At 38.3% G+C, this 18,186-nt stretch overlaps 1 protein-coding gene across 1 annotated transcript; it reads left to right on the top strand.

Moving 5' to 3' along the window:
- Positions 1 to 1,326: 1,326 nt before the first annotated feature.
- On the top strand, positions 1,327 to 12,647 carry Umps (uridine monophosphate synthetase). The gene is made up of 6 exons (XM_076867690.1): positions 1,327 to 1,523; positions 4,033 to 4,186; positions 6,190 to 6,861; positions 8,235 to 8,410; positions 10,000 to 10,114; positions 12,272 to 12,647. The coding sequence occupies exons 1-6, from the start codon at positions 1,368 to 1,370 to the stop codon at positions 12,439 to 12,441; spliced, it is 1,443 nt and encodes a 480-aa protein (XP_076723805.1). The 5' UTR covers positions 1,327 to 1,367; the 3' UTR covers positions 12,442 to 12,647.
- Positions 12,648 to 18,186: the final 5,539 nt, after the last annotated feature.

Genomic DNA, 18,186 nt, shown 5'->3' with positions numbered 1-18,186 from the left:
TTATATCTCACACGTTTATGCATCCTGGAGTGGACTTCAGGAATCTGGGGGTAGACTTGCAGACATGATTGGTTTTGAAAGCCTGCAGGTGCCACCCAGGTGCAAATGAGGCCGCGGTAATACTACACTGCTATCCTGCTAGAGTTTAAGAGATTGAAGTGTTTTCATTAGTCTTACTTTGTCAATAACAACAAAAATATTTTAACATTTGGCTTCTGTTTCATCAAAATTTTATTGCATTTATCTGTAATGAGAAATAACTATCCAAAGCATGGGCTTTTTATTTATTTATTTTATTTTTTTTGATACTGGGGATTGAACCTAGGGGTGCTTTGCCACCAAGCCACATCTCCAGCCCTTTTTATTTTTATTTTTTAATTTTGAGACAGGGTCTCACTAAATTGCTTAGAGCATCCCTAAATTGCTGAGGCTATCCTCCAACGTTCAATCCTCCTGCTTCAGCCTCCCGAATCCCTGGGATTACAGGCTTGCACCAGCAGGCCAGCAGCATGGGCTTTTCACAATCTCTTCAGAGCAAACAGAGAATATAGAAAGGAAACCAGAGTCCAATTAGTGAATCAGGATCACAGGTCCTATGGTTTCAAGGACGATTTTCCTTAATCTAGGATAAAGTGTTGCCTTCTACACCTAATGAAAGGCTTCTCTGCTTTAAAGGATTTTCTTGTAAACCAAAAAATTGCTTGGGTTTTCAGATTGGCTAGCAACATTATCCTCTGAGAACCCTAATACCGATCAACTCAATCTTCTTTTAACTCTCCTTCCTCCCATCCTCATCTCGTGTGCTAACACTTTAGATAACTCTAACAAAAATAAACAGCGCCTCTTCCTCCAGTTCTCAGAGTGCTGCAGAGAAGGTAATGAACAATTATCTACCTGCTAAGGACTTTATATTCTTATATGCAAACTGCTATGGAACTCTCAAGTGCCATATGCTGTGACGTTAATAGGAGAAAATGATCCTCGTCTTTCATAATTTCTACTCTACTTGAAGAAACACTGGGGGACGGGGAGAGTAGAGGCATGGAGATAATCAAAATAACTAGTTAAGGGGACGTTCAGCAAAAAAAAAAAAAAAAAAAACGGACAGGATTCACAGAAACTTGTCTTGAGAGAGGCTGAGCTTCATGATCCTAGAGTCAATCTAGATGTTCAGGGCTTTAAGCCCTAACCACCCACTGACCCCTGCACACGCACACCCTAGCGTTAAACTCGCTGACTCCGTTCCAACCTTGCGCAGTGGGCCGGAAAGGGCGGCGGAAAAGGCGGGGTTTCACGGTGACGTCACCGGGGCGCCAGGGACTAAAAGCGCGCCTCAGCGTTTTGGAGCAAAGTGGAAGCGCTACAACATGGCGGCTCCTGGCACTGCATTGGGGCCGTTGGTGACCGGTCTGTACGACGTGCAGGCTTTCAAGTTTGGGAACTTCGTGTTGAAGAGCGGACTTTCTTCCCCCGTCTACATAGATCTGCGGGGCATCGTATCTCGACCTCGTCTTCTAAGTCAGGTGCCAGCCCGAAGGGTGGCGGGAAAGGGGACCAGGAAGTGAAGGGAGGGTGACACGAGTTGGGCTGTGGGTGAGAGCAAAAGAGCAGGCAAGCCCACCCTCTGTCGCCTCGGGGAGTAGACTTGAGAGGCACAGAGGCCAAGGGTTGTTGGGCTCTTTAGGACCTTAGTAGCCTGTTCTTAACCCATCACCTTTGACTCGTGCTTTGCGGGAGTGGAAAAACACACTTTGGGCTCAAGTCCGCTAATGAGTTCTGTGTATTTAGCCCCCAGAAAGTTAGACTTAAAGAAACAAAAAGACGAGTGGGACGAAAATTGAGTAGCTGGTCACGTATTTGGAAGGGCTCTTGCTTAGAAGGGCAAATTCAGTTTTGTATTGTGTGGCCAGAAATTAAGGACAGAGGTAGGCATCAGAAGGCTGAGTCTTTTAGTCAATATCAGGGTAAACTTTGTACACGTTAGCTGTTTTTAGCATGGTGCTTCTCAGACTTTATATATATATATAAATGGCAGATAGCAAATCACCATTTGAATCACCTAGGAATTTTGTTAAAACTCAGGATTGGGCTCGGTGGCTCTGCGGTAGTACCTTGAGGTTTTGTATTTGTAGCCGCTACCAGCTGAATCTGCAGACCATAGTTTGAGGAGGAGGGTCTAAATATACTATCCAAAAGAGTTGCTACTAACCACATAGGGACATTGAGCTTTCTGAATTTTAAGACTGAAATAGTCACATGTGACCAGTGGCAAGTATATAAGTTCCATAAATTCTTTCCACCCACTTAAGGTTTATGTTCCTTGGGCATCCACTTTTGTAATTATTGTAAAAAGAACTGAAGCACCAGTGGAGGTGGATGGACTGCTAATCATCCAGAATCTCAACATTCAGAATCATGATAAGATGCAGAATTTTGCTATAGTGTATCTCATCAGTAGAGAAAGTGAATTAGTATGAATTTTCTAATGAAAATTTGGTTTATTTTAAAAAGTCATTGGTTGATGACAAAATTATTTTTTGATGCTACATCGTGGTGTGTATGTGTGTGTGTGAGGGAGAGAGACTTGGTAGTTGATTGAGGAGGAGTTCAAAACTTTGAGACCTGGCTGTTTAACAAAAAAATTTTCTTGTCACAACTGCTTATTTATGTAAATATGGCTTTTCCGCAATTACACTTCCTAAAAGCAAAATTTATGCTGACCTTTAATTTCCTAGTAATAAATAATGTTTAATTACCATTTTGTGTGGACCTTAGTGACCTTAAACTAATTGGAGGCGAAGGGTATCATTTATATAAGAAATGTGTTTCTAAAATGATGGTTTTATACTTCTATCAGCATTTGCCAGGTGCTTTAATTAACTGCCTGCATAGTTAATGTAACTATTCTGTTAACTTTTAATGTCTCTAACACTTAGAGACTTGTGATCATGGGAAGTTTTTTAAATTTACAATTTTAAATTCCAATGTACATACCTTTCAGTTTACATACATTTAGAAAAATATGGTAGAAGAATCAGTAAAAGCTATTCAAGCAGAAATATATTGGAATAAAATTCTGTGGACACAGTGGAGTGAGAATGTGAGTTTGAAAAATATATATTTTCCAGCTTTCATAGTCTAGAGTTTTTGCTTTTTATTATTCTTTTTGTTTGTTTGGTTTTGAGGTGGAGAGGATCAAAACCAGGTTGTTGAGCAGGCCTGTTGTAATGGAAATAGCAGATAGCAAATCACTGACAGCATTTGGATTCCAAGTATATTCATTAAAACAGTAATATAATAGTTTTAGGCTATATTAATATTTTTAATACCAGAAATTACATCCTTTGCACCTTAAAAGTATTCATAGATGTGAAAACATTTAGAAGTATAGGTGTAAAATATTTTAAAGACCTCTAGTCTGTGAAGGAACTCTGATTGCTTTTCTTTCCTAATGGATAGCATTGAGTTGGGAGTATGCATTCTAACATTACAATGTGATTATGTGAGAAAAGATCATAAAATATATTTTATACAGTAGGCTCTATATTTGTGAAACTTCGTATTTGAAGGCTTCCTTCAGAAAATACAACTGGCAAGTGGTAGGTTTCAATACTCAAATCATAATGGATTACTAAAGGAAATTTGGAAATCTGGGGACCATCTTTATATTTGGTGTTCAACACCATGACCTTCCCCAATATACTCATGTTGCCCGAGTCCAGTAAGTTCATTCTGGTGTTCATGCTTGTATCCCAGGATTTAAGATTTTAGTAATGAGTCTAAATGAATGTTTTCCCTTCTGAGTTTATAACTTTAGAAAGTGTATTGTTTGTCTGGTTTTGAATGATCCATATGGACTTAGATATATGTATTCTAGGATTTAATAAAAAGGCATTTATTCTGTCTCTCTACCTCCATTGGGTTTGACACTCACCTCCACTGGGTTATTTCTGTCTTTATGTTGTTACATGATTCACATACCATTTTAAATAGTAATGATAACAAGTAGTTTATGTGTTCATTTTCTTGCAGGTTGCAGATATTTTATTTCAAACTGCTCAAAATGCAGGAATCAGTTTTGACACTGTCTGTGGAGTACCTTACACAGCCTTGCCTCTGGCTACAGTTATCTGTTCAACCAATCAAATTCCGATGCTTATTAGAAGGAAAGAAGCAAAGGAATATGGTAAAATTAAAGTACCATAAGTGTTAATATGAACCTGTTGAATTTTTTTCTTGTGTACTGATGAAGAGTTGTGTTGAAAATATTCTTCAAAGGTTCTTTAAATTGTTATCATTTATGGAATTTAGAGTCAAGGGCTAAAGTGATTTGGGTAATTGTTTTTTCATTGGAGTTTGTGTGCACTTTGTGTTATTAGGCAATGAAAAAACTGCTTTTTTTTGGTATGCTATCCATGAAATCCCAACATTTATATTGACCCTTTCCTCTCAGAATGTTCTGAAAGCATATGCTTTTCCAGTATATTTGAGATATTTAAACTGCATGAGTTATTAGGGTTTTTTTTTTTAATCTGAAAACTTAATCTAAGAATGTTGAAACTGTTTAATGATATTAAGGAATTAATGGTTTGTTTTGTTGCAGTGTTAGGAATTGAACCCAGAAGTGCTCTCCTACTGAGAAACCATTTTGAGATGGGGATTTACTAAATTGCCCAAGCAGGTTTCAAATTTGATTCTCCTGCCTCAACCTCCCAAGTAGCTGGGATTACAAATGTGTGCCACCAGACCCAATGGGCTTTGTTATTGTTTTATGTTGATGTAATATTGTTTTTTAAAGAGATGTTTTCTAGATCTATTCTGAAAAAATTTTTTATGATAAATCATGTATCTGGAATTTGCTTCTAAAAGTTGAGGGGGAAGGAATGAGGATATTGATGAAATAAGATTCATCTTTTTTTTTTTTTTAGTTGTAGTGGAACATAACTTTTATTTTTATGTGGTGCTGAGGATCGAACCTAGTGCCTCACATATGCTGAGCCGTAACTCCAGCCCCTAGATTCACCATGTTTTAAGGAGTGGATTTCTGTATTTGTGGATGTTTTATTACTTTCTATACTTTTGCTTGAAATTGTCATTATAAAAAATATTTAATTGAATTTTTGCTACTTAAAGGCACAGTGGTAGTTCTGTTGATCGGTGCTAGGGCTTGAACCCAGGGCCTCATGCATGTTAGACAAGTGCTTTACCACTGAACTACATCCCCAGTCCTTAAATATCTTAAATGTTTCTAGAATGAACTCATTCATTTATTAACATACCTATAGTACTGTCTTGTATATTAGTCTAAGCTGATTCAGTTAAATCTGCCAATTCTGCAAGGGGAGGAAAGGAATTAAGAGAAAAGGGGAAAGGTTAAAGATAGTATTTGTTGCAAAGCTTAAAGTGGACAAAATGCCTACCTGTTCTATTTGTTTCAAAAGAAGATAAAAATTGAGTCTATAACGTCCACAAGTCTGAGTTAAACATTATCTGAAAATAGTTTTGTCAAGGCTTTGAGGGAGAAAATAATGCAATGTGACTAAATCTACTTTGGTAATGGGTCTAAAGGGTTACAGAATATTTTCCTTCTGAATTTGTTTTCAAAAGGCCTACTGAGTGTGGTGTCATGCCTATAATCCCAATAACTCAGGAGGCTGAGGCAGGAGGATTCCAAGATTGAGACCATCCTGGACAACTTAGTGAGACCCTGTCTTGAAATAAAAAAGGACTGGGGATATATCTCAGCAGTAAACTACCCCTGGGTTCAATCCTCAGTACTGCAAGAGGGGGTGGGGGGAAGCAATTATTTGACCAGTTTTGAGTCATGAACTTGTAAAAGTTTGTCAGTGGATAAAGAATGATTTCATTGATGATACTGGATTGTTGTTTCAGAACTGCTTAATTGAGGTGACCTTGCTTTAAGAAATCATATTTGAAAATTTGATCATAAAACAATAAGTTTTACGATGCAAAGTAATTTGCTAGTTTTATGTAAACATTCTGTAGCTGACAATTTTGGGATACAGAGATACATTGAAGAGTCACAAGAAATAAGGTAACTGATGAGAAAATAAGATTTAGATCATCCACCCCTTCATAAATACATACCAGATTTATACAATAAGACATCTTGAAATGACTGAAATATATCATTCTAAAATTGAGACAACAGAATTTTTTCTATTCTAGGTACTAAGCGTCTTGTAGAGGGAGCTATTAATCCAGGAGAAACCTGTCTAATCATTGAAGATGTTGTCACCAGTGGAGCTAGTGTTTTGGAAACAGTTGAGGTTCTTCAGAAGGAAGGTTTGAAGGTCACAGATGCTATAGTGCTGTTGGACCGTGAGCAGGGAGGCAGAGATAAGTTGCGGGAACACGGGATCCGTCTGCACTCAGTGTGTACATTGTCCGAAACGCTGGAGATTCTTGAGCAGCAGAAAAAAATTGATGCTGAGATGGTTGAGAGAGTGAAGAAATTCATTCAAGAGAATGTTTGTGTGTCAGCTTCTCACAATGGTTCCCTCTCTCCTGTAAAAAATGCACCCAAAGAACTCAGCTTTGGTGTGCGTGCAGAGCTGCCCACAGTCCACCCGGTTGCATCAAAGCTTTTCAGGCTTATGCAAAAGAAGGAGACCAATCTGTGTCTGTCTGCTGATGTTTCAGAGGCTGGAGAACTGTTGGAGCTAGCAGATGCTTTAGGCCCCAGCATCTGCATGCTCAAGACTCATGTAGATATTTTGAGTGATTTCACTCTGGATGTGATGAAAGAGTTGACCACTCTGGCAGAACAACATGAGTTTTTAATATTTGAAGACCGGAAATTTGCAGATATAGGAAACACAGTAAAAAAGCAGTATGAAGGTAAGTGTATTATTCAGGAATCTGCAAGAGACAGAAATTCAGCTTAAACTGGCTACAGGAAAAAAGGAAAGGTATTGACTCACGTCACTGAAAGTCTAAACATAGAGCAGGCTGTCAAGTGTGGTTGGATCCAGGAGTTCAGGTGATGTCTTCTGTGAAATTGTTCTCTGCATCTCTCAGCTCTGCTTTTCTTCTCTGTTGACTTCTTTCTCAGGTAAGCAAACTAACTGCCTGCCCTAAACCAATCACTCTGACCTAGAGTGTAGAATGCGTTCATTTTCTGGCTCCTGCAAATCTTAGGTGGTTAACACTATTAAAGTCTTGCACTGAGGACCCTCTAGGGGTAATTCTAATGAAAATGAGATTGCTGATATCAAAAGAATGATGCAAGGGTTATAGACTGCAATTTTCTGCTGTCATTTTTACCAAATATAAAAAACAAAGAGCAGTATGTCTATTGATATACATTTTTTTTATTTTTTAATGTCAAATAGGACTCAGTGCATGTTTTGGTTGGAAAAAATGCTTACGTTCTATTACCTGTTCTGTGCACATAATCTGTTTTTACAAAGATGTGATCTGTATGTATCTAATGCTTTTTTCATTTAGCCTTATAACATACTTTGGTCACATTATTTAATACTCGGGCATCTTGAAAGTGAGTTCTTTTTTTCTTAAGCTAATGCATACACATACACACACACACACACACACACATACACTAAACTATTCCTTTAGAATAGAACTGTGAAGGTCTTCACTTGGAGATGAGGACCTACCTTTGTCACATTACTTAGTGTATTAGTTTATCTGACTGAAGAGTGTCACACCCTTCAGTTTTGCATGTAGTTTAAAATCAGTTTTTAACTGTTAGCTTTTAAAAGCTATGTGGTTGCCTATTGAAATTTGAATAGCTAAGGAGAACTAAGGGACAATGTTACAAGCATTAAAAGATAGTAAAGTTGCTGAGATTGCTCCAGGGTGAAAATTTGTCATCTTAAAGAGAAATTTCAATATGTCACTACCCTTGACCTCAGTAAATGCCTATCTTTACTGGAGTCCCTTTCTGAGTGTATGAGCTTTGTTGGGATCCCAAACTTCAGCCTGCAAAAGCCAAAATAAAAAATTGGCCTGCCAGTGTTCTTTATAAACCAAGTACAGAATTTTCAAGAATTTTTTTTCTCTGATCTGTTGCTACTGGGTGGACAGATACATTTTTCACAAATGGAACCACAAGTCTACTGATATTCATTAAAATTCTTGACATTGGGACTCTTCATTAACATGTTAGTAGGAGTTTATTTCACATTGGCTGGTCAGTTGGGCAAAAGGTTAGAGGTTCTTGTTTGGCATATGTTTTTCCCTCTTCTTAGGTGGTGTTTTTAAAATAGCTTCCTGGGCAGATCTAGTAAATGCCCACGTGGTACCAGGCTCAGGAGTTGTAAAAGGTTTACAAGAAGTGGGCCTGCCTTTACATCGGGGATGCCTGCTCATTGCAGAAATGAGCTCTGCGGGTTCCCTGGCCACTGGGAACTACACTAAAGCTGCGGTAAGTGTTTGGGTCCTGGGGTGAGAGATGGCCAGAGCTATTAAAACTGCATTCTATGGAGCAAGAAAAAAAATATCTTCATCTAGGATCTGTGGAACCCCTGCCTACCCTCAAATTCCACTATTGTTAGTGTCATAGTATTTTAACATCAGTTGGATAGAATTCCTTGAGAGTATATTATAGCATTTTATATATTGTGGTAGACACTTAAGGGTACTTCAGATTGTACTCCAAGGGAAATATTAAAACACCTTAGTCAAACATCTACCTAGTTGTTTTCATCTTACCATGAGCTGAAGATGAAAAGAGCTTCTTAGTCTCCCAAGTCCTACATTTTCATGACAGCAGCACACAGGAATTGGTTTCCTTTTATTTATCCTTTGACATTGATTGGTACTGTGTAGGGAAAGCTAAGGAGACTATCTACATTGTTTCCTCCAGTATTGAAAGTTCTTATAACACTGTAAATGTTAATGCTCACCCACTCCCTACCCCATTCCAACCCCTGCAAGTCAACCAAGAGATCGATAGTTACCCAGCTTTAAAGTTCCTCGGGGGCTGGGGCCAAGTTCATTGGTAGAACACTTTTCTAGCATGCACAGGGCCCTGGGTTTGATGGCTAGCACTGTAAAAGAAAGAAAAGGTTCTCTTCACATTTATATTTAGGTAAAATTTATAGATGGATAGACACTAGAATTGTGGGCAAATCATTTTTATGATATATTAAGGAATATTAAAATGTGCCATGGAAATTTATATTTTTCCATATTTCAAAGACTACATGGAGCTGTTAATATACATGGACCTAGAGTTATATTTTAAGCCCAACCATGAATGAACTAAAATTGATTTCCCAAATAACAGAGGGTTCAGGAGTTAGTGCTAATGCTGGTATTATGGGAGAGTGCATTTCTCTCAAGGACAAAACATCACTTGTTGTTGAACGTAGCTAGTGGCAAGAGTGGAACATTGTAAGTCTCAGAGAAGAGTGATCAGAAAGCCACATTCTGTATATGTGAGGACATAGCACAGAAAAGGGGAAGCCATTTAATAGCAGATGCTAGGAGGAGAAGGAAAGCAGTGGAAGTAAGATTTCTTTAGCTCTGAAATGTAGCTGTTTTTAAATTATGGGAAGTATCTCAAATCTTTTTTGGAAGTAGGTGGTTCATTAAGCATTATTATAAATAAGTAAGGGTTTAGGAGTTATGGCTCCTTGGTCAAATGTTATGCATGGTCCTGTGTTCAATCCCCAGCACCAAAAAACCCAAACAACTGAGTAATTATGTAGCATCTTCATTTGAGATGCACATGGTATAGGATTTTTGATGTTTTCAAGTATGGTTAATTGGGGAAAGGGTTTGGAAAGGGTCACCTCAGGGACTTAATGAAGCAAATATATATCATAATTGTGGTTCACATATAAGATGATCTGTTTCAGATAGAATGAGTTTATGTGTGTATAACATGAAATGAGAAAAGGCATCTATTCTATGGCAAGTTTCAAACTAGTTAATATGGATTTGTCTACTTTCATAAAGTTTTATGTGATTAACTATTTTCTTGTAATATGGCTCTTACGATCCACTTAGGTTAGAATGGCTGAGGAGCATTGTGAATTTGTGATTGGTTTCATTTCTGGCTCCCGAGTAAGCATGAAACCAGAATTTCTTCATTTGACTCCAGGAGTTCAATTAGAAGCAGGAGGTAAGTTTGTTCACTGGTCATGCCTTCCAAAAAAGCTGTTTTACCCATGTTATGTAAAATAAAACTGTTAAAAAGTTGCTAGAGAACTCTTCTTAGTCTAGAACAATAATGAACAGAGCAGTCTAATTTTAGGATAAAAATTTTAAAAGCTACTTGAAATACACCCAAAAAAACTGATACATTAGGTTAGTAATGTGTCAGTTGATGTTCAACTAATATATCAATGGATGTTCTGAATAAGCTGCCAAAAGAGAGATTTTGTACTCAAGGAAGTTTGGAAAGCCCAAGGCTAAACAAAATTAAACATCTGTTTCTTTGTTAGAGGACTTACACGGCCTTTGATGTTCCAGTGTCTGTTGTTTCCAATGGGGATTGACACATTTCCCAGACTTACTTGAACTTGACACTTTTCAGCAGTCTGAAAAACACTCCTGGGTGATGTGGTACATACCTGTAATACCAGTGATTCCAGAGGTTGAAACAGGAGGTTCACAAGTTCAGGGTCAGCCTGTACAACTTGGTGAGACCCTGTCTCCAAACAAAGTAAAAAGTTCTAGGGGGATATAGCTTTGGTAGAATGCCCCTGCTTTCAATCCCCAGTACAACAAAATTAAAAGGTAAAATAGAAACAATATGCTTATCACCTCCACAGTGGATTGTCACCCTAACAGCTCTGACTTTGCATTAGTAAAAACAAAGTTCAAAAAGACACTTGTACAAAGTGGATTTTATTGCTAGCCATTCTTACTTATCCATCCTTCCCCCTGTCCAGTTTCCCTCTCCAGAGGGAGCCACATAATTGGCATAATTTGGCTGGACTCATGCTTGCATGAGAATTTGGAGGGTATAGTATATATGTGCGGCTACTTACATCTCCATACCTGGAGTACTACATTCCTTTTACAGCTTCGTAGTGTTTCTTGATTACAGTTAGGATTTAACATGCTTGGAATACTCAAAGGTCAGAAGCTCCGGAGGATGAGAGCTTGTTCTGAAGATTACATTTCCCCAAGCACTGCGCAGATATTGAAGGAATGGACAACATGCTGTGTAGACATGAAAGAATTAGTGTTAACATTTGTAAACCTTAGTATTGTTTTTAAACCCTGAATTATTAGGACCAGTAGATACCCATGGAGCTGTTTTAGATAGTTAATATAGCCATCTTATGAAAAAGGAGCTGCTTTTATTTAAAGAAAATATTATAGGTTAGGGAGAAAAGACTCAAGAGAATTTAAATTAATAGATTAAAAGATCATAAGAGGTTTCCTATATGATCTTCATTTGTCATGGCATGGGCCTAGCACAATACAATGGCTTGCTTACCTAAGGCTTCAAAATAGTTGCTTTAGTATTTAACAATTCTTGATATTTCTTAAACTCTATATTTGTGCTGAACACTTGGGATCCTGGCCCTTCTGTTAACACATATTGGACAAGCTACTTCATTTTTTGGTCTTGTTTGGTAAAATGGGAATAACGGTACTAATATCATAAGGTTGTGGAGAACCATCATAGAGTTGACATATAAAATGTTTGACATTGTGTCTTGGCCTAGAGTAGGTATTGTTAGCTGCTAGATTGTGAGCTGCAGCAAGTCTTTGACTAGCTAGTACAGTCAGGACCTAAGCTTTTAGGGATATTTAAAGTACCAAATGTCATTTAACAAAATGCTTCTGTAACCAGCAGAATGTAATAAAGAACAAATCGATCGTTAAGGATGAGGGTCTGTGAGCACTTGCTAGGATGGTAGGAGAAAGAGTCATGTATTTTGTGGTGGTCAGGTTAGGTGCCCTGGGGGACTTTGCCAGTAGTATAGCACAGTGATTCTGAGACGACTAGTAAGGTCATCTTCTCCTGGGAGGCCAAGTTTTATTATAAGTTTTCTGTTGTTGAACTTTTCTTGGCAACATAGGAGATTTGCTTTTTTTCCTTAATGATTATATGCTTAAGGAGTTGGTGGGCATCTGTCTCCACTGTAGAGGTCTTTAGCCAATTCATTGAGTGTGTTCTCCTCCTGTATTTCCCATTTGCTCTGCAGAAGGGAAATGGAAAAACATTTTTATTTCAAGTTGGTTAGATAACTGTTTCAAAGGAGTCATGGCAGGTTTCCTGGGTTTTGTATTATGTTAAATAGTAATTTTTGTTTTTCTACAGGGGATCATCTTGGCCAACAATACAACAGTCCACAAGAAGTTGTTGGCAAACGGGGTTCTGATGTCATCATTGTAGGCCGAGGCATACTTTCAGCAGCTAATCGCCTAGAAGCAGCTGAGATGTACAGAAAAGCTGCCTGGGAAGCTTACTTGAACAGGCTTGCTGTTTAAATGCCTTAGATACATTTATGTAAAAGTGCTGAAGATATGCGAGTTGCTGAAATTCACTGGCTTGAAATGATCATCAGCCTTTCCTACTGCTTGAATTTTCCATGGACCTATGGTGGGAGTGTTTGCTTTGCAGGGGCTTTAGGAAGTACTGAATGACTTGTAATCGCTGCAGTGATATAATAAAGGCAAGCTTGAGAATGAACTTATTAAGACTGGTGTTTGTTGGGCAATCACAAATGGGGAAGCCCCCTTCTCTAGTCAGGGCTGGATTGCTTTATTTCTCCTCAGTACCAGGGATTGAACCCAGGAGTGCTCTACCACAGAACTACATCTCCAGCTTTATATATATATATATGGAATATCATGCTCCAAACATTTTTATGTGGTGCTGAGGATTAAACCCAGTGCCTCACCTTGCTAGGCAAGCACTACCACTGAGCTACAACCCTAGCCCAGCCCTGTTTATCTTGAGATAGGACTAAATTTCTGATGCTGGTCTCAAACTTGCAATTCTCCTGTCTCTAGCACCTGAGTAGATGGAATTACAGGAATGTGCTACTGTGCCCAGCTGCTTTATTATTTTAATCAGACAAAATTCTAGGACATATGATGCTGTGTATCCATTCTAATGTGATGCCCAACTAGCATTTAAATATTAACTGTTCACTTAAAAGTGACAGTCCAGGTATCCAGATGACGCGGCTTCCTAAAACTGTTCTAAAGAGCTAGGCAGGGGAGATGTCTGGCTGAGCCTTTAATATCTGGCTGTTGTTTCAATAAATGGAGAGGGCTCATTTCTTCTAGCAACAGTTGTGGACCAGAGGATGGAAATTGGTTAACAGCTTCCTCCTACCTTATTTGGATCACAAATGGGAAGGTGCTGCCTTATTTATTTTTTATTTTTATTTATTTTTACCATACGATTTATTTTTATTTTTTTAGTCATACATGACAGCAGAATATATTTTGACATATACATACATGGAATGTACATACATAAATCATATTGTCTATTCTGCTGCCCTTCCTATTCCCCCACTCCTCCCTTCCTCTCCATCCTTTCTATCCAATCTAATGTGACACACTTTTTTTTTTCTCATCACAACATCATATATGTATTCTGTATAACAATGAGGTTCTCCTTCCATCTTCCGTGCAACTCCCCTTCTCCCTCTTTTTCCCTCCCACCTGTCTTCCCTATTTAGTGGTAGTCTTCTTCTCATGCTCTTCCTCCCTATCCCATTTTGAGTCACCCCCCCTTATATCAGAGAAGACATTCGGCATTTGTTTTTTAGGGATTGGCTAACTTCACTTAGCATAATCTGCTCTAATGCCATCCATTTGCCTGCAAATGCCATGATCTTATTATTTTTTAGTGCTGAGTAATATTCCATTGTGTATAAATGCCACATTTTTAAAATCCATTCATCTATTGAAGGGTATCTAGGTTGGTTCCACATTCTAGCTATTGTGAATTGTGCTGCTATAAACATTGATGTGGCTGTTCCCTGTAGTATGCTCTTTTTAGATCTTTTGGGTATAATCCAAGAAGGGGACTAGCTGGGTCAAATGGTGGTTCCATTCCCAGCTTTCCAAGGAATCTCCATACTGCTTTCCAAATTGGCTGCACCAATTTGCAGTCCCCTGCCTTATTTATTTAAAGACAGTATTATCAAGTCATTTGGGGTTGGTTTGAGGATCCCACATAATCTTCCCAGATATCATTAATAGAGGGAAAGTAGCCTTCACTATTATTAGAGAATTACTTAGACCAGTTAGGATTAATTTGAGCAAAGGAGAAGCAGGGCATGGTAGCACAAACCTGAAATCCCTGTTATTTGGGAGACAGGAAAATGACAAGTTCAAGACCCTGTCCCAAAATAAGGTAGTTCAGGGCTGGGGAGGTAGCTAAAAGAGTGTTTCCCTAGTATGTGTAAGGCTCTGGGTTCAATCCCTAGTACTGCGAAAAAATTAATTAGGCAACTCCCAGAACCAGCAGCTATTCTGGGGAATGCCAACAATATGATATGACTAGTGTTTATGGAAAGATGGAATTAGAAATTAAGTTCTATAGGAAAATAGGACTCCATTGCTACAGCTTGATAGTCTATTTACAACTCAATTGGTTACGGGACCTCCTGCAATCAACCAAAGCTCAATTACTGCAATTAAACTCTATTTTCTTTTTGGACCCAGTGCAAGTGTCTATCCAGGATCTCCCAGAAAATTTAACAGTTCCCCTCTTGTTTGGGGCCTCTCACTGAGTCACCTTTGGTGAAGGCGTTCCTGCACCTGCTGTCTGACAAGGTCACAGCGTGGGGGATGCTGCAGCAGAGCCACACCATCTGGAAACCGGAACCATTAGGAATGTTAAGTGTTTTGTTTATGATATCATGATATGGATAATAGCGCATACTCAATCAATAATAAAAGTACGTATTGCCTGAGATTGCAGGAAAACTCCCAGAACGAGACTAAGGATACAATTGAGACATGCCATGAGGTGTGTTTCAGTGTCTCAGGATACAAACAATAGTGTTATTCCTCAAGCCTGAACAACAAGAAATATTTATCCCATGGTTAACAATTTACACTACCCCCCCCCAACCCCATCCTAAAGCCATAACCTGTACAACAGCCTAGCTACAGAAAAACAATTGCTGTGCCAACAGTACAGGGATCACCATATGTAGCTTATGGTATTCCCCCAAGGACAAGAGGCTAATAAAAATACATTCCCCAACCAATAGACCCTCCTTTGCCTTACACAGAAACTTAAGATGAAAATGGAAAACACATAGTTAATATAAATGACAAGTGGGTTGAGGTGTAAATCTTGTCCTTTAGTTAAAGATTACAAAGACATAAGGATTGGTGTGATTTGACCAAGAATCAAGGAAGTTCTTTAAGAAAGCAGTTGAATAGGTCATATGAAAAAAGGAAATTACCTTGGAAATTAAAATAGAATCATGTAAAATTAACATATTTTAGAGACACTTCAGAGTAGTAGGCTTTTAAATAACAGAATTTCACTAAGTGTATTTTACTGGGATTTTAGAAGTAAGAAAGCTTACCATAAATCATAAGTATGCTTTAAAGTTAAAGGTTAATGAAATAATTACAGGTATGCTTTAAGATAGAAGTGAATAATAGGTCAGGAGTCATGTAGTCTAGTTGCGTTGCTTAACACCTAGTAATTGAGGTGAAAACGTAAAAGCTTCATCATGATTGACTAAGGTTACAGAAAAATATTTTGAACAATGTACTCAATATCTTAGGTAATCAATGTACATTAGAAAAGATCGTAACTCTTGAAAATTATGTAAATCAAAAGTTTCAAGCTTTGAAGCTATCTATTAAATCTTGAAAAAGCACCTGTAAAAAAAAGATTAAAATAAAGGTCCCTCCAGGGGCAGCAGAGATTTCTTCTGGAGGCTGCTCATAACTTGCAATCTGTCGTCCCACTCTTCTTCTTTCGCCAAAGCCACTCCTCCTTCAGGACCCCTGGAACCCCACTCCACCACCCACCCCCCACCCGGCCAGGGCTGGACTTCGGCACACCATCATCTTGGGTCTCTGGTCTCTGTACCTCAACTGCACTTCTTTGAGTTATTCTAACTGAAGAGAACATTTTAGTACTTGGCAGATGATAGCTACACATTGAACCAAACCAGCCAAAATCTAACAATCAAAAAATGAGCCAGTTGAGCCTGTCCATTAACAAAATAGCCTAGTAGTTAATTGTAATAGTCTCTGCAACACCCAAATTATAGATCTATAATCTACTGAAGTATTAGCAACTGCAAACTCCTCCCTGTTCAGCTAGTAAATAATCTAGTACTCTATAATCAGGTTAAATAAATGAAGTAAGAACGATTGCTAGAAGGGCCTAGAAGTCTGGTTACAGCATAATCCCATCAAGTGAAAGAGGTAAACATGAAAATTAAGAGTAAAGAGTCTCATGTTGAGTTTTGGGGTCAGCCATCCACATTTAAAGACATTATTTACTTTGGGGGGAACTTCCCTGCTTGGCTTTTCCTTAGTCTCCAACAGGTGTACAGTTCCAGGAGTCTGGAGGGACCCCCATAAACTAACACAGACTTGGGTTAAGAATGGGGCTTGACTACAGTATGGGCAGTAAGAAGAACCTGAAGTCCCATCCAAGCAGTCATTGATTTACTTCTAGACAGTTGATCTTCAGGTTTCAGATTGTGAAAGGTATTGTTAACAGTTAAAGAGAGCATCTTTTGCCTGGTGAAAATATTTTTTGCTGGGGCTGTGGCTCAGCAGTAGAGCACTTGCCTGGCGTGTGTGAGGCACTGGGTTAGATTCTCAGCACTGCATATAAATAAATAAAATAAAGGCCTATCAATCACTAAAAAATAAAAAACAAGAAACAAAAAGAAAATATGCTTTAGTTCAGTGCATTAAAGCCCTGCAGTATTTAGTCATGTCAGAATTTTGGAGAAAAGGACAGACTCTGCAGTAACTTTTGTCCATTAAAACTAGTACCATTGTCCAAAACAACCCAATTTCAATGTCAAAATGCTGTCAATTTTTTTTCCAGAATACTGAGCATGATAGGAGTAATGGCAGAGTCCCTATTTTATAACACTATATTTTAACAGTTTAATAATTTACCCAGTGAAGTATTGTCACTGGAAATTGCCCCACAAGAAAAACATGTTCGTCAGTATCCGTTTAACTACTTACTGTCGTAACATTGGCATTCCTAGTTGGAAAGCTTTATGATCAGGGAACATGAACTATTGCAAGAATGTACAGGTACTCCACCAAGTAGCAAAATATACCATCTGAAGTTTTGGTAGTCTTCTCAGGATTATGGGCTTGACAAACCAAATGTTGGCTGTAAGTCATTTAAGCAATTTTAGAACAAAAGACCTGATAAAGTTTTAGATCCCATTAGGAACAGATGAGTCTGGGAATTCCACCCAGAGGTCCTGTGTCATATTCCCATCCCCACCAAAAAAAAAAAAAGAAAAGTAAAGGCAGACCAATTCTGAGAAACCTTGTTTTAACTTAGGAAAACAAATTTAATTTTACATACTAACACAACTTCATTTGCCAAAAGCATCCCTTGTACTCCTCACATAAGGAATTCTAGTTTTTATTACCATGTTCCTAATAACCCTAATTTCTAGTGGCAACCAGCGAGTAAGCTGTTTTAAACTTTTATATCAGCATTTTGAAGAGCATCGTTTCATGATTTTTAGAAGTATTTCTTCATAAGACAGCATTTTTCATGTCGGTTAACAGAATCAAATACATCTTTTTCCCCCTGTACCACTTAAAAAAAATAGATGTCCCACTAGAATTTATTCACTAACAAATGTGAAACTGTGAAGACCAGCACTGGTGTCAGTAAAGGGAAATGGCTGACCCAGGAGTTCAGTCAACCCATTCACCTAGTTGCAGATCCCAACAGTAGCAGCAGACAATCCTTGTTTTCTTCATAGCACTTAGCACATGGCTAACTTTCTGTATTTTCTTACTTGTGCTGTGTGTGTGCATCTCTTTCTCCTAGGACACTCCATGCAGGAGGTAATTGCATCTACCTTGCTTGCCATTACATTCCTGGCCCTAGCAGAATGTGTCACACATATGATCAATGTTAAATGAACAATTACATGACTTTTCCAGTTAACCAAGACACCACATCTTCTTCATGGAAGTGGGAACAACTATTTTCTTAGGACAGTTTCTAGTAGCCTTCCCCAGTTAAAT

Source organism: Callospermophilus lateralis, chromosome 10, assembly GCF_048772815.1.
Source record: "Callospermophilus lateralis isolate mCalLat2 chromosome 10, mCalLat2.hap1, whole genome shotgun sequence".
NCBI classification, from domain to species: domain Eukaryota; kingdom Metazoa; phylum Chordata; class Mammalia; order Rodentia; family Sciuridae; genus Callospermophilus; species Callospermophilus lateralis.
The sequence above is the reverse complement of the archived record's forward strand: the minus strand, read 5'-3'. Positions and strand labels throughout refer to the sequence as shown.